This window comes from Vicugna pacos, chromosome 28 (assembly GCF_048564905.1).
Source record: "Vicugna pacos chromosome 28, VicPac4, whole genome shotgun sequence".
Classification (NCBI taxonomy): Eukaryota; Metazoa; Chordata; class Mammalia; order Artiodactyla; family Camelidae; genus Vicugna; species Vicugna pacos.
The window spans coordinates 5426049-5442315 of NC_133014.1; the positions used below are offsets into that span (position 1 = coordinate 5426049).

At 50.9% G+C, this 16267-nt stretch overlaps 1 protein-coding gene across 10 annotated transcripts in view; it reads right to left on the bottom strand.

The window, feature by feature from the left end:
* The window catches only part of IL1R1 (interleukin 1 receptor type 1), a 58681-nt gene that overhangs the window by 11532 nt on the left and 30882 nt on the right, over positions 1 to 16267 (bottom strand). For 3 of the 10 annotated variants that reach the window (XM_072951243.1, XM_072951242.1, XM_072951240.1), the window contains exons 2-5: positions 8507 to 8658; positions 6215 to 6316; positions 3483 to 3549; positions 58 to 292 (exon numbers count right to left, since the gene is read on the bottom strand). In XM_072951243.1, the coding sequence (XP_072807344.1) occupies positions 58 to 292; positions 3483 to 3543 (296 nt within the window). In that variant the 5' untranslated portion in view covers positions 3544 to 3549; positions 6215 to 6316; positions 8507 to 8658. Of the gene's footprint in view, positions 1 to 57; positions 293 to 3482; positions 3550 to 6214; positions 6317 to 8506; positions 8659 to 9345; positions 9365 to 16267 lie in introns of those variants that run through there. The other 7 variants (XM_072951247.1, XM_072951241.1, XM_072951245.1 and 4 more) reach the window with 5 other exon arrangements.

Below are 16267 nucleotides of genomic sequence, written 5' to 3' on the forward strand. Positions count from 1 at the left end.
CTTAGCCACGGCAGGTCCACAGGACACAGGTTGGTAACATATGAATCCCTCTCTTACCTTACTGCACAGTAGTAATGTCCTGAATCCTCCACCTTAGCAGGAACAAACCAAAGTTTATCTTTGTGCTGATGGACCCTGGAGTCTCTTTCCGTAGACACCACTGTCTTGCTGTCATTTTTATACCAAATTATAGCGCCTTTGTTTTCACTTGGGATAAGAGGACATGAACGGACATCAACTTCATGTGCAGATGAAACTAAAATTACTTGTTCTTCACGTTCCTCACATTTGTCTTTAAAAGGGAGAAAGGGAAAGTCATTTCTCTCAGTGTTTCTTCATGCACTGTCTAAACAGAAAGGCATCAGTGATGAAGCATGTCAATTCGTGTTACACATGAGAGTGTTAACAGCCTTATGATTAAGAGAATTATCTTGGGAGTCTGATGAAAGATTCAGATTCAAATCGAGTGCATCACTCACTACTTGTGTGCCTTCGGCAGGTCATTTAACCTCTCTCATCCTTTCTATCCAGCTAAAAATTGGGGATAAGGTAACAGGAGAGATATTCAGCTCAGATACTCTGCTTCAGTTAAAAGACGGAATAACCAGAAGTTACCCTCCCAAGTGAATAACTAAAAAATGGACAAAGTATATAAAACAACAACGTTCAAGGCATTGAACATCAGGGAACATAGAGGACAGAAATGCCAGAAAGACGGGAAACAAAGAGGGTGCAGGGGCAATGGTTTTTCCCAAATTACTGTCTAGAGAGAGACTCTAGGCCATGACACTGCAGGGAGGAGACGATGGCGAAGCCCCTCGCCCTCTCTCTCGAGTTGAGGAGATGGAGCTACAGGTCCAGGTAATCCAGGAGACTGCAGGGCAAAGTACCAAAGAGGTCAGAGCTGCACAGACAGGGAGCGAGCTTTGGAAGTCTACAGGGAGTCCCTCTCACGCTTGCAGCTGGGAATCAATTAGCATAAGCGTGTAAGAAAACTGTCGAAGGCCAGAGCAAGAATTGCCAAAAGGACTGGCGTGAACAACACCTGGAGCACACACACCCACACTCTGGGAACAGCGGCTGCTCTCGACAGTCGGAACGGACAGCCTCACCCATCAGGGGCATCAGGTGGAGAACCCAGAAGAGACGTGACTCAGTAGACAGAGCAAATTAGGCCTAGAATAAACCTTGTTCTGATCCTGCCTAGCAAAGCTTAAAAGCATGACCCAAAAGGATCAACTAGCCTTGTGGAAGAACAAAGCTCAAAAATATTTTTAGTAATAAAAAATTAATAAATAAATCCAGCACCCAACGTGGTAAAATCTACAATAGCTAGCATCCAATCAAAAATTACTAGGCGTGCGAAAAGGCAGCATAATGTAACTAATAATAAGGAGGAAAAAAGTCAGTCCTATCAAAACTGACCCATAAGTGACACAGATGACAGAAGGGATGGAAAAATTAAAATAGTTATTACTATCATGTTCCATGTATTCAAGGTTCCATATCAAGCACGTTGAGTAGAAAAATGAAAGAGATTAAAAAAAAACCAAAATCAAACTTCTCGAGATGAAAACTAACTACAGTGTTGACTTAAAAAAACACACGGGATGTGATTAACAGCTGATTTGACACCACAAAAGAAAAGCTTAGTGAATTTCAAGATACAGCATTAGAAACTCTTCAAAATGAAACACAGAGAGAAAAATGATGGGACAAAAGAAACAGGGCGGTAGTTAGCTGCAGGACAAGTTCAGCACACGTGATACGAATCTCTTTATTTCTTCTTGACACATCTGCATGGGACATGTGGTACATTCTCGCATCCTGAACCGCGTTCTTCACTTGGGTTCAGGGCATTTGTCTGGTTTGCCTCCTACAGTTCAGGCCAGTCTTTCACTGGTTCTCGGATGAGTGGGAGCCTGACCACCAGTACTCGGAGGGCTGCCAGGTTCAGTCCTTGGAATTCTTTTCTCTTCTAACCATACTCGCTCCCCAGGTGGTCTCGTCTAGTCTCATGGTTCTAATACCAGCTTGCTGAGGTCTTCAATTCTATGCCTCCAAGCTTTGGGCTCCAGACCGCTTAGTCAGCATCCTTATTTGGGCAGCTGAACTTCACATGCCCAGTCTGAATACCTGCCCTTCGCCCACCCCATTAATGGCAAACCCACCTTGCATCTGCTCAAGCCAAACCCTTAGTCATCTTTGATTCTTCTCTTTCCCTCACACTCACACCCACATCCAGTCCATCTGCAAGTCCTGTAGGCTCTGTCCTCCAGATATATCCAACCCTTGACTGCTCACTTCCCCTTGTCACCCTCGGATAAGCTACCATCTCAGTTTGCCTGGATTACTGTCATGGCCTTCTAAGTGGCCGCCCTATTTCTGCCTTTGCCTCCCTCTGGTCTGTTCACCATAAAAGAACCAGAATGAGCCTGTGAAATATACGTTAGAGCAGCTCTCTGGTTTTAAACAAAGAACCCCAGTCTTCCCATCTCAGAGTACAAGCTGAGATCCTTAGAAAGGTCCACACAGTCAACCCTCCTCCAACCCCCATTACCCAGACGACCTCATCCCTCTTCATATCCCTCACCTTTCACTCTGCTGCAACCACACTGGTACTTCATTTCCTGTTCGTGCCAATCCTCTTGGCCTCAGGGCCTTGGCATATGCTGCCCGGAATGCTTCCTCACCCCTAACCTGATATCTACATAGCTCCACCCCCTCTTCCCCACTCCTTCAGGTTCAACTCAAAAGTCAAAACTTGGTGAGGCCTTTTCTGGCCACCGTATTAAAAAATTTAACCTTCTGCCCACCCCCATCCCAAAACTTTACACGTTCCTTTCCTGCTTTTTGTTCTCTTCCCCTCATCTGCCCTTGTTCTGTCTACACTTACCACCATATGACATAGAACATATTTGCTTATCCAATAAGCAGTCTCTCTCCCCTGCTGGGAGGTGGACCCCATGCAGGCAGATACTTCTGCCTGGATGACACACCGCTGTGCCTGGCACGTGGTAGGGGCTAAATGCATTTGCAGGAAGAGAGGGAGAGGGGAGGAGAGACAATTAATAACTAGAGAAGATAAAGAACTATCTCCTGATGCCTTTCAGCCACAGGTTCATATAGACAATGTAACGCCTCTCCCGAATGAAAGCCAAGATTTCCCATACTGTACTTGTCAATCAGTTGCAAAGTGGGGAGACACCTGGACTAGACACCGGAGACCTGGATTTTAGGTCTTGCTCTGAAACAGGCTGCAGGACCTCGGGCTCTCAACCTAACTGGCCTCAGTTTCCCAAGTGAAAATGAGAGAAGGAGAAGTCAAGTTGTTGACAGGACACCCAGCATCACAGCTCTGTGACCAGGAGGCTCTGTGTCCCCGGAGTCCACAGAAACAGGGAAGACAATGACTCGGTTAGGGAAGGTCCTTCATAACAGATTTGCTTAGCAGACAAGCACACAGGGAAATGCTGACTTACCAGCCTCCAGAGAAGAAATCAGTAGAGCTATGAAGCAAACAAGCCTGAGTAAAACTTTCATATTCTCCTGGAGAAACAGAGGAATGAAAGAAAAATTTTAAATGTTACTATTCTCCCCCCAAAAATCTCTAAAACTACATACACTGACTCCCCACCTGGCCCCACCCTCATCTGCCCTTGCTCTGTCTACACTTAATGAGTGTATGACATAATATAGTTAATTATCTAATACATTGTCTCTGATGGGTCAGCCCCCTGCATCATTCATGTGACAGTGCTTCTGAATGGAAATGGGGAAAAGGAAGGTGATTTTTGACAGAATTAGGGACAAAGTCACACAGCTTAAGATTAACAAAACGTTCATCCAAATGAAGTTCGTGTTCAGTTTACTGAAGTTTTCCCTTTTGAATGTTCCTGCTCGGTGCTTCTGAGTGGGGTAAGTGTACTGCACACGTCAGTGCAGTCGATTCCAGCCTCGCACCTCCAGGGAACTCGTGCACAAGTCTGTTCAAAGACCTATGAATTCCTCACACTCCACGGGCCCCAAACCAAACTCATTCTCCCCACCAGGACTGCTCCCCAACTCAGTACAGGGACACCACTGCCAGACACACACCCACCCACCCACCCGGTGAGAGGCCTGGGCTCCGTGGCCCTTATGCCGCCACCCCCAGAGCTGCAATCCTCAGTCCTAACCAGTCTGTCTCCTGAGACCATCAAACCAGCCCAGTTCACTCACACTCACGCTGATGCCCCTTTAGCTCAACAGTCACCAGCTCCTGCCTGGATAAATTATGCCAACTGGCTCCCCACCTGTCTCTCTGCCTGTGGACTTACTGGTTCCATTCAGTCCAAAGAGCTTACAAATTCATACTCACCAAATGATGGGTTCAGGACCCCTGCACTGGCACCCAAAGAAGCCCACACCCTCAGCAAAAGCATCCAGGTCCTCTGTGCTGAGGCTCTGACTTCTCTCCCTAGACTCAGTCCCCTGCCCCTGTCTCCCTCTCCCCAAACCCAGTGCACTCATCAGCCCTCCCCTGGACCTATTCTCCCACCTCAGAGCCCTCCCCTTTGCTATTCCCTCCACCCTGAACCTGGCGGGGAGAGTACCTCCCAACTCATCAGGTCGCATCGGGGGTCATCCTCCCAACAGCACAGGGAGCCCCTCAGAGCCTTGCCGGGCTAGGCCCTCCTCCTCTGGGCTCCCAGAGCAACCTGGTCAGTGCCGGTCACGGCCCCTAGCACAGGTCACTACTGTCACCCCAGGGCAGGAAGCCTCATGGGGGCAGGAACCACGGCCTGCTTATCACCACACCTACAGCACCCAGCGCTGCGCTTGGAACTCGGAAGCCCGAGGTAAGTGCTCATGGAATGAGCAAAAAGATGAACTAAAGAAATTCTAACCCTCTCCCCCCACCTCAGGGGCCATGGCCAGAGCAGACCGTGTAATTCCATGCTTTGGAAAAAATCTGCCCTTTTAGTTTTACAGGAGATGAAACTTGCCTATATTCTTATCTGTGGCCATAAGTTAACTGCAAACATGGAAATATTTTAACTAAGACATCACAAATTCAGACTTGAATGGCATGTGATCACTTGAATATTAGCTGGAAAATGTTCTATTTAAGAAGTGGTACTAAAAGGTATTTTAAAAAACTTATGAAGTGTTTTTTAAGCACAGGCCGACCTTGTTTTATTGCGCTTCGCTTTCCTGCACCTCACAGATCCTGTGTTTCTTACAAATTCAAGGCTGGTGGCCACGCTGCCTCCAGCAAGTCTGTCGGCACCATTTTTCCAAAAGCATTTGCTCACTTCCTGTCTCTGTGTCACATTTTGGTACTTCTCAACAACATTTCAGGCTTTTTCGACACTGTCATATCTGTTACGTTGATCTGGGATCGGTGATCTTTGATGTTACTATTGCAATTTGTTTGGGGGTGCCACAAACGGGGTCCACACAAGACAGCAAACTTAATCAATAAATGTGTGTGTTCTGAATGTTCCACCCAATGGCCAACTGGCCGTACCCCCATCTCTCTCCTTGGGCTGCCCCGAGACACAAAATTAGGCCAATTAATAACCTTACAGTGGCGTCTAAGGGAGCAAGTGAAAGGAGGCATCCGTCGATGCAGCAAACCTCATTGTTGTCTCATTTTAAGAAACAGCCACGGACACCCAAGCCTTCAGAAACGACACCCTGAGCAGCCAGCAGCTGGCAGCATCAAGGCAGCACCCTCCACCAGCAAAAAGATTACAACTCGCTTTAGGCTCAGGTGATGGGTAGCATTTTTAAACAATGAAGTATCTTTCAGTTAAGGTATGTACTTTTTTTAAGACCTAACGCGACTGTACATTTAATAGACTGCGGTATAGTGTAAATGTAACTTTCATACGAACTGGGAAACCGAAACATCCGTGTGACTCCTCGTTTTACCGCGGTACAAGTTTTGCTGCAGTGGTCTGGAACCAAAGCCACCGCCCCTCCGAGGTCTGCCCGCAAGCGCGGGGAAGAAAAGACATGCTCAGCCTGAGTGATCCCCCGGGCTGTACTCCCCTCAGGTCGCCCCCAGAAGGAGGACAAGGATCCCTGCGCCTGGTTCAACCCTTGACACTGGCCTCAGAGCAGTGAGACCACATTCCTTAAAAATCCTGTAATCCTGTCATTTTACTCATGTCAATGGCCTCCCCTCACGCTCCATTTAGATGAATAGTATTATTACCGTATGTACCTTTAAACTCTATTCGGATCGTTACACAAAACAGAGGGCGTCGATGTCTTGCAGGCTGGCTTATCACCTCTCTCTGTCACCACAAGGATGTGTTCTAAGTCTCTGTGGCAAAGAGAAAATAAAGGGTTAAAACGTTCCCCAATTACCTGTTCCAGGTCAACCCATTACTCAGATTAATTAAAGCAAAATAAAGCCAGTTTGGTTGGAAATCAACCAAACCCTGTCAGCGGTTAGTTCATTGAGTCACAAGCTCTGGCTTGTTCGATGACTGGGTGGGGAGACGACAGGGAAGGTGCCAGGCAGAATTCCAAATTAATTGTGGACAAAAGACGTTTCATGATTGCAAGTCCAAGGCCAGTGTGATCTTGGACACGACTCCACCTGGGCCTCTGTGCCCTCATGTGTACAGGTGGCGATGAGCTGGGTGACCTCAGACCCCTTCCTCGGACACGGGAGCCTGGCCCCAGGGGTCCAGGTTTTACTTCACCTGCCCCGGAACTGCTCCAGGAAAAAGCAGGGGACTTTCTGAGTCCCTGTCTATCCCCAGGACCCTAGGGCAAGGTGGCGGGGAGGGTCAGCTCCAGACCCAAGGATGGGGGTTAAGGATCACATGATCTAGGGAGTGCGGCCAATGAAGAGGAAATAGGTAAAGATGCACCACCCAAGATCAAACTAATCACGTTCCTGACAAAAATTAACAAACATCCCTTTATGCCCAAGAAACAACACAGACATTCCAAGGATGAGGCCAAACCCGGCCGGCCTTCACACGGCCTGTCGCTGAAAGGCTGGCCAAGTCAGGACGGCCCTTAATGATCTGTGTTCTACTGTAGGCCGGCAGAGTGCTGGTGCCAGGGGTAAAAAATCACTGTAATTACTTAAAATAGAGAGAGTAAAATATATAAAATGAGAACTGGCTCTTCAAGATGATCACAGTTCAGGCCATCATCTACGTGTGACCACGAGACACACCCCAGGTGCCCATCGATGGCACATGATGGGGAAAAGCTCAGCCTCCTTGTCGCAGTTCCCCCTTTGGACAAAATGGGGTTGATGTTAACAGGACTTGCGGTTGAAGGCAAATGAGCTGTCACGTGGGAAGGGCTTAGAACATGGTCTGGCAAGTGGTCACACTCTGAAGTGAGTAACTGATTATAAATCACCCCACGTTCTGATGACAGATGTTAAGTTTCGGTAAAATGTTCCCAGAGACCCATTCATTTTTTGGTTCATTCGCTGCCGAATTCTGCAACTGTACACGGAAGGTCTACTCCATCCCTGCGTCTGCACTTGGTCCTGGGAACAAAACTAGGAATAACGACCCAGGTCTGGCTCGAGTTGCTCAGCAGCCAGCGGGGAGAGTGGGCACGTCCGCAGAGTCACACCGAGATGCAGGACCGTCCATGGGGAGAGTGATGCCCCAGATGTGAGGGAAGACAGGGCCTAACACGGACTGGAGGAGGGCTCCTGAACGAGTCTTACCTGAGCCACGGGGTGGAGACAGCGTAGGGGAGACCAGCACCCTCATGTTCCAGAGCAAAGTCAAAGAGGTGCTGAGAAGCAAAGCTGGAGAGACGGAAAGGGCCCGGGACACAAAGAGCCTTGCTGTGGAGCTGGGACTGCAATGTGTCGGTGGCAAAATAGCCACTCAGAGGTTTTAAGTCACAGGGTGGTGTACGATCAGATTTTCTTTTTTTATGGGAATTTTGGCACCCCTGTGGAATATGTACAGGAGATGAGCAGGGGAGGTGGGGAGAGCAGGCAGTCGGGGAGGCTGTTCAGGTGAGTGGGGATGCAGGCAGGGACAGACAGACAGACAGACAGAGGGGGGCATATCTGAGATTCACTCAAAGGCAAGTGAGAGAAGGCGTGACTGAGTGGGCCTGGGACCCACCAGGCCTGGTTCACTCAGGCAGGACCAGCAAGGGGCAGGGCAGGTGAGGAGGGCAGCTTCTAACACCCACAGAGCGGAGGAGATGCCCAGGGGTCACTCACCGAGTCACTGGCCTGCGTCTCCCGGGACTACAACGTGACAGAAATGGAGAGTCTGAGAGTGAGGTGCAAGCTAAGTGACATGGACACAGAGCCTGGGGTGACATGGACTTGAGGCTGTGTCACTTGGTCACAGCCGTGGCCAAGGGGGAGGCAACCCTGGGAAAAGGGTTCAGCGGGGTCTCTCAAGGGGCTCCCAGACCCCTTCCAAAATCAGATAAAACCATGCATCTGTCCCCCAAAAAACATACCGACAAAAACAACATACTCTGTGTGCAGCGGGAGATAGTCCAGAACTACCTGAAACAGGCTGCAAGGCGTTGGCAGCAGATGAGAAAAGGCCGGCGGGGCCCTGGGGCGAAGCAGCCCGGTCACCACGGAGGAGGCCTTTACCTGCCGGAGGTGGTCCTGCTTCTCAGGAGGGAGTCACCATCTCTAAGGGGCGCATCTACCTGGGGCAGAAAGAGCACACGTGGGCGTGAGCTTGAACAAAGAAGGTTAAACCAGCGAGTGCCGCAAAGATCTCAAGGCATCCCCCCCAAAACCAGAACAAGCCCTCAAAGGTGAGTCTCGGGTTTAGAGAGTATGTGTTCCACAGTCCCTTGAGAAAACAGTTTCAGAAAATCGCATCAGGGGTGAGGAACACAGAGGCTGACAACCCCCAGCTCATTTTGGTGAAACACAACGCAGGGCGCTTGTCTGGACACAGGGATGCCGGAATGAGCTAACCCACCACGGGCAGCCCGGCTTCACGCATCTCAGGAATAACACGCAGAGAAACACAGGGGCCAGGAGAAACAGCCAGGCACCCTCTCCGGGTCCTCCCCCTTCCTGACACCAAGCACATTAACACATCTGCATCCCAAATTATGTAATCTGAGACAACTCCAAAAATGCGGAGCTAGGATCACCCTGCTGTTTCATCCTGTAGACATTTCAACATTCAGTCCTGGTTTTGCAATTTACTTTTAGTATTTTGGAGTCTGATTTTTTTTTCAGGTCTGAATCATTTTCTTAGGCCTCTGAAAAGCTTGTAAGGACTAAGTATAAGGTCTTTGAATGCCCAACGGATCAAATAGCCTGACTAATTCAACACCAAACGTTCTGCTTGGACTAAACGTACCACCCCTGTTACTCACTTTGGACTTATGAGAAAGCACAGAGCATCCTATCAAAGTGGCAGAGCTCATCAGTGTGAGTCATAACAGGGCGCGAGACCAAGGAGCAGCTCCCCAGGTCTTCTGTCTGCAGTCCCAGCGCAGGGCCCTCCCTCCCTGCAGCCATGCGGCCCAGAAATGGCTGCAGCCGACAGGGACCCGATGCACATGTCTGGGAGAAATTAACAGAGTGAAGAAGTTGGGGGACGGGAGCAGGCAGATGCGGTGAATTTACTTGGAAGGCCCAAGAAACCTTCTGCAGGGAAGCTGACTCCCCACGTCCGTTCCCCTAACCACTTCACTTTCCCTCTTCCTCTTTGCCCCAGAAGCTTCGGAAAAGAATTTTCACATCCACTGCTGAACGGCCTGCCCTCTGCCCACCAGCCTCACGGCCCCACCACAGGCTCCTGGTTTGTCTCTGCGAAGGGCCCCCCCAGTCCCCATCTTTCTGGACGGCTCTACAGCAAGTGGTCCCACCCCCCCTCAACTTCCCCTTCCTGACTCCCTGGGATGAGGGCCCCGCCCCCTCTCCTCCATCACCCCCTGGCCATTTCCTTCTCAGGCTCCCCTCCCGGCACACCTGTAAGCCTTTGGCCCTGCTGCCTCCATGGTGCCTCTATGGTCCTTCCTAAGACCGTTGACCAATTTGACCTTCCTGGTGGGCCAGCTTCTCCTGTGACTTCTGACAAGCTCTGGGCAGATTCTGATTGGAAGCCGCTCCCAGGGGCCCCGCACACCCCACCCCAACTTCCTCCTCAGCCAAGAGAGCCACATCACATGGGTTCTTCCCGGCACTGCGCACGGGGGCCTCAGACGTCTACGCCAGGACCCAGGGCTCTGGCCACACTGGACAGCTCCCCTGGCCGCTGGACTTCCCCACCTGGCCAGGCCGAAAAGGTCCGGGGCAGACTCACTCATCCCCCACACTCCTGTGATGTGGTAAGCGCCCAAGAAGTACTCGTGGTCGAAAGAGAGGGAGGAGGAGGAGGAGAAAGAGGGAGGGAGGGAGGGATCCACCCACCCACCCTCTTGGCATCAGACCAAAAAGGGACCAAAACCAAACTCGCCCAGAATCTAGCGGGAGGGATGGGATGCAGAGACCGCGTGTGAGTCAGAGAACATAAACTCGAGTCTGGCGGCGGCCGGCAATCACACAGGAGGTGGACCACTACCTAAGGCGTGAGACACGGGACTCACACCGGAGGGCTGGGGGCTCTGAGGGACAGAGCAGCCAGAGCAAGGCTGGAGGCTGAGAGCTTTGAGGCCAGAAAGAATACTCAGCAAACATCACCTCCCTATCCAGCGGCAACTTAGGCAAGTCCGAGGTGATTTTTGAAATCAGCTTATAGTAAAATTCAAAATAGCCTTTTAGAAAGTATTAACAACAAAAAGCCACAGGTTTATTCCCCCATGTTGTTTCTCAGATGAATTTTCCACATAAAATAAGACGATTAGCTCCCCCGGTAAATTAACAAGCCCTGCCACTGCCCCCCTTGCCCTGACAGACACCGCCCCCCTTGCCCTGACACCTCCCCCCTTGCCCTGACATCGCCCCCCTTCCCGCCCTGGTGCATGATGCCTGTGATACGTATGAAATTTCCCCGACTTGCTGACATCCTCTCCATGGCGGCTTCCAGCTGGGGTGCAGGGGCACAGCGGTGCACTGAGGTTCCAGTGCACGACCCGGGGCCGTCATCAAGGGGGCCTGGGGCGGCCCCAGTCCTCCCCCCACCTCCAGCCGCCTGGTCCGGTCCGTTCACTCCAGCGCACCACAGGGTGAAAGCAGGAAGCATGGCTTTCTGTGACGCTCACGTGAAAAGGGGAGCCCCTGGGAACCTCCCGAGTACAGTTCCCATTGGTTTTTGGTGATGACGACATATTTGGAAGCCAGGATGTCACAACATGACTATGTGGTACGTGGAACATACATACAAAACTATTGGTTTATTAAAGATAAAGTGACAATGCAAGCGAGAAACTTCAATGAGAGCTAAATTATAAGGACAGAGATTAAGTATAAGAATTTACAACGAGCCTAAGGGGCCCCCACTAACGCCCCCCTTCCGGGAAGGACTGACTTCATCCAGAGCACCTTCCTGTCACTGTGAGAGATCCCACACCCAGTGCAGACACAGGACAAGAGACGTCGGGGGGAGGAAGGGGCTGTCACAAGAACCCAAGGGGTTTCAAGGCCCAGGGCCCCACACAGGGGGCGGGAGGACAGGCTCCTATTTTGAGGCCACAAAGCATCTCTAAAGGCCTTCTTAGTCTTGAGAGATTTCCAGCAGCCTTGAGGAGTTCCCTTCTTGTTTGTGAGGAATTCCCTCACATGTGACTCTTGCCTTCCAGGACAGAGCCAGGCCCGGGACCGCGGGGGCACCCAGCAGATGCACCCCGGGCAAGGCAAAGCCGCACGAGCTGAGTGGGCCCTGTTCTGGGGAGACTTGGAGTAGAGGCTGGCGCTGGGGGCAGCATCCAGGCTGCGTGGTCCCACACGGGGTTTTCAGGGTGCAGTGCCCCAGGGTGCTCAGGCAGCTTCCATCTCCATGAACCTCCAAGCCTGCCCCCAGCTCCGTCCCGTCCTGTGGGGGCCCTGAGCGTGCACACAGGCAGACATCCCCCCATATGGCCCCCGGCCACTCTGCAGACCAGGGAGGCCCACAGGCAGTGGACAACCCTGCATAGGTCCTGGAATCCAAGTCCAGGCTATTTGGGAAGGGAATTTCAGGGCTCCCGGGTCCCGGGACCATCCCCTTGGCCCAACAGACTCCGGACCACTGCTCGCTGAGAAGCAGAGCGGAACCCTCCAGAGCACACGGCCCGGGTGGGACCTCTGTTGCCTGGGTCTAAGGGAAGTTTCTGCAGAAACCCAAGGAGAGAGTGATGACGGCATTGGGGGGCCCTCCCTCTTCCAGGGCCCAAAGTAGCAGACCCCACCTCTTAGCTGTAGAAGGAAATCCTAATGGTACTTTCCACGTTTCCACCTCCTGCCAACTCACTGCCCACTCTGAGAGCCTCGTAAAGAAGCGGGCGGCATTGTTTAAAACGACTTCCCATCCCAAACATTAACCCACGTGGTCTACGTGCACCTCTGACGTAATCCAGACACATTCAGAGAATCAGGCTTCAACACGATTGCCTCTAACCAAGAAGTGACAGTGGGTGACTCCCTGAGAAAAGCAAGGATGACAAAGTAGGTCTTTCAGCCCCTGAAATGTCACAGCCCACACGTTCTGTCGAAAATCAGTAGAAACATGTATGGGAAATGGGCTACAGTGTTACAGTGAAGCCCATGATTACAATCCTCACCTGTTACAGGGATTCAACCAGCTATGAAACACTCTCTAATATTGTTGAGACCAAAAAATGTCATTTTAAAGACAAGGCAAAAAAAGGAACTTACTTATAAAGTCGGAGAACCACATGATGGTGGAAAATACTTGAAAATTCTGTTTGGTACAAGACCTTGTTTCCTAAACGAAATCCACAACCCCCCCCCCCCAGAGAAGCTGCAGACAGTCAGGGAATCAGAGTCTATCCTCCCAGGGTCATGATTTTATCTGAAGATTTTTCTAGGCGGGGTGGGGTGTGATTGTCATATTAGAGGAGACATGGCTGTATCGTGAAGAGGAAAGGGGAGTCTCAGAGATAAAGCATGAGGCATTGAGAACTAGCCCCCCGGGTGGTGCCTTGGAGAGCTGGTTGAGCATTTCCTGGAATCCTTTGGAGATAAAATCTGAGAGGCACCATCCTCCATAAACCTGCAGTCATCTCTGTTCAGTCCCAATCATGAGAGAGAAGCATCGAGAACCCACAAACTACAGACACACAGGGCAGCCCACACTAAGGACGGAGGAGACCCCAGACGGCTCCTCATGCGAGACAGGGAAGGACAACACAGAAGGGACCTTCTGGGGGTCCCCACCGTGCGCCCCCAACGTGACAGGACTGTTCCCCCACCGCAGAGATGAACAAATAACATGCAGGACACCCCAAGCCCCGACTTGAGGTCGGCATGACTGTCACCAACTCTCCCCTCAAGACTAAGCTTTACGCGACTCTGAGCAAACAGAACCATCCCACACGGAGGCCACGGGAACCCTCATCCTCTCAGAAAGTCCAAGAAACACTGAAACATTGATGATCTTCCTATCAGCAGACAGAGAGCAAAGCCTAGCTCACTGAACTCTCTGACTTGTTTATCCTAACAAACGGGGCAGGGAAAGTTTTTTCATCATAAGAACATCACCTACAGGACATGCAGATAGAGTAAAAATAGCCACGGAGGTTTCCTGTGTTGCTAGGAAATCTCAGTTTCCACGAGGCACAAAGCCACCAAACTGGTGGGTCACGTGGGCGTTCGGGGCAGAGGGAGAAATGAGGCTCAGAGGGTTGTGATTCTGGTCACAAGCGGGCTGCCGGCGGGAACAGGCTTGATCGCTGGGCTGGAGTTTGACGAGGTCCCCATCTCTCTTCTGCACAAGAGACACCAGGCCCGGCAGTGGGAGGGGCTCTGGTCTCTGTCCCTGGGGTGCTTTCCAGCACATAGGCTCGCCCCCTCCAGTGTCTCACCCCTGCAGGACAGCCCCATCCCAGACACTTGCCAAAGGCTCTGATACTGAGTCCGGCCACGCAGGACTTGCAGAAAGTCCACTGTGAGCAAGAGCAAGTCCCTTGGTCACGTGAGAACAGTCCTGTTTCTCAGAGTGGGGTCTGCAGGTGAATCTCAGAGGACCAGACAGCCTCTGCAAGCATCTTCCAGTGTTTTCACTCCTGCGGGCTTTTTCATTGAGCTAAAACATGCACACGTTCAGGGGGAGGGCGCAGCTCAGTGGTGGAATGCGTGCTTAGCATGCACGCGGTCCTGGGTTCAATCCTAGTAACTCCATTAAAAAAAAGAGAAGTTAAAAAAATTGTTTTAAAACCACATGCATCCGGTCAAATACACAACAAATCTTAAGTGTACAATTCCACAACCTATGACAACTGTATACACCAGGACACCCCCACCGGAATAGAAACCATTTCCATCTCCCCTAAATTTCCCAGGCCCCTCTGAGCAGTCAGCCCCTGCTGCACTCGGCCCCCAGTGTTCTGATTTTATCACCTCCTCCGTGACCCTCTGACAGCTGACGCACGTGCATCCAGACAGCCAGCTCACATCTGCTCTTATCAGCACCGTGTCATTTCAGGGCACACACCCGCATCAGCGCTCTCACCACTCACTACCAAGTGATGCAGAGAAAGCAGTGGTTCTCGACAGAGCCAGCATTTCCCCGCAGGAGCACTGTGGAAGCTGTGGAGAAGAGGACGCTTTGGGTGGCCATTCACTAGCGGTGCATTTAGTGGCGGAGTCACAGACGGGAATCAGCCCCACCCGGTGAAGACTGGTCCCTCATCCTGATTGACTTCCAGGCCCCCGCAGACATTCACACTGATGGAAGCATCATTTATCACTTTGGGAGCCTAGCGCCCCACTCCACCCTACACTTAGATAAAATACATTTTGTTGGAACAATTTTCATAGACACTGAATTCTCCAGGGATGCAACCCCTATGAAAACAGAGGGAGGACTGGCCTTCGACCATCATTTAGATCCCGACCAGGAGTCAGTTCTCATCCAGTGGAGTGTAGGTGTCCGCCGGGACGCTCCTGCTCCAGCCTGCACGGGCAGCCGCCCCACACGACCCAGTGCTCAGTCTGCGTAAAGCGCCAGTGACCTCATCCGGTCCTGGTTTGGCTCACACCGAAATACATCATTTTAACCCAAATTACTTTACTTATTCTTTATATCTACTATCATATCGGTTATTTGGAAATTACATTGCAGGTAGGTTTGATTATATCATTTTGGAATTGTAAAGGGGGTGTTTAAAAATATTTGCGTTAAAAGGGGTCACTGGGTTTTGAATGGGTTAAGAAGTGCTGGTCTAAAGTGACAGCATCTAACTCTTAATTTTACTCGTGGGCGGGAGCCGTCAGCTGCATTTTCAGGGGTCCATGAGGTCCATGGAAGCCACATGTGCAGAGCCCGGGACGCTGTCACTTTTGATGCTCCCCGCACCAGAAGCTCCGTGAGTCCCGCTGAAATGCAGTCACCAAACTGCCCTTTAATGGTGGTCACTTTAAGAGATGCCTAAAAGCTGCTCTTTGAATCTCTTAAATGGGAAGCTTCAGGAGAGACTTCCCACTTCTATCAGGGATGTTTTAACTTCTCCTGAGCACTTCTTCATCTTGAAGACACAGGCAGCTGTGCCCTGGCAGATCCCTCCCACTGCCTGCAGGAGGGGATGCTGGTGTTGCCGGCCTTGGCCAGTTAGAACCACCCTGGGGGCTTTAGGAACACCACTGCCCGGACACACCCCGAGATGCTCATTAGTTTGGTCTGCTGTCTGGTCCAGCCGAGCTTGCAGGGAGCTCTCCTCCACCCCTGCAGCCCCAGTGGGCTGCAAGGTACACACTACTGCATACAAAATAGATAAACAACAAGGACCTAATGTACAGCACAGGGAACTGTAGTCAACATCCTGTAATAACCTACACCAGAAAAGAACCTGAGAAAGAATAGGTAGGTAGGTAGGTAGATAGACAGACAGACAGACAGATGGATATGCATAACTGAATCACTTTGCTGTACACCTGAATCACTGTAAATCAACTATTCTTCACTTTTTAAAAAAAAAAAAAGTACCTAGCTCTTTAAGGTTTACATTTTATACATTTCTGGACTCCACTTTGTCTCCACCCTTGTCTTTCTTTCATCCTAATGTCAATTTACGGCATCTTACAAATCCTTTCCGAAACGGGTAGAAACGAAAAATTTGTCTCCGTTCCTCAGCCACACGCATGAGAAGAGGGGACAGCCTAGAATCCCGAGGTAGGCAGGTGACCAGCGACCTTGAG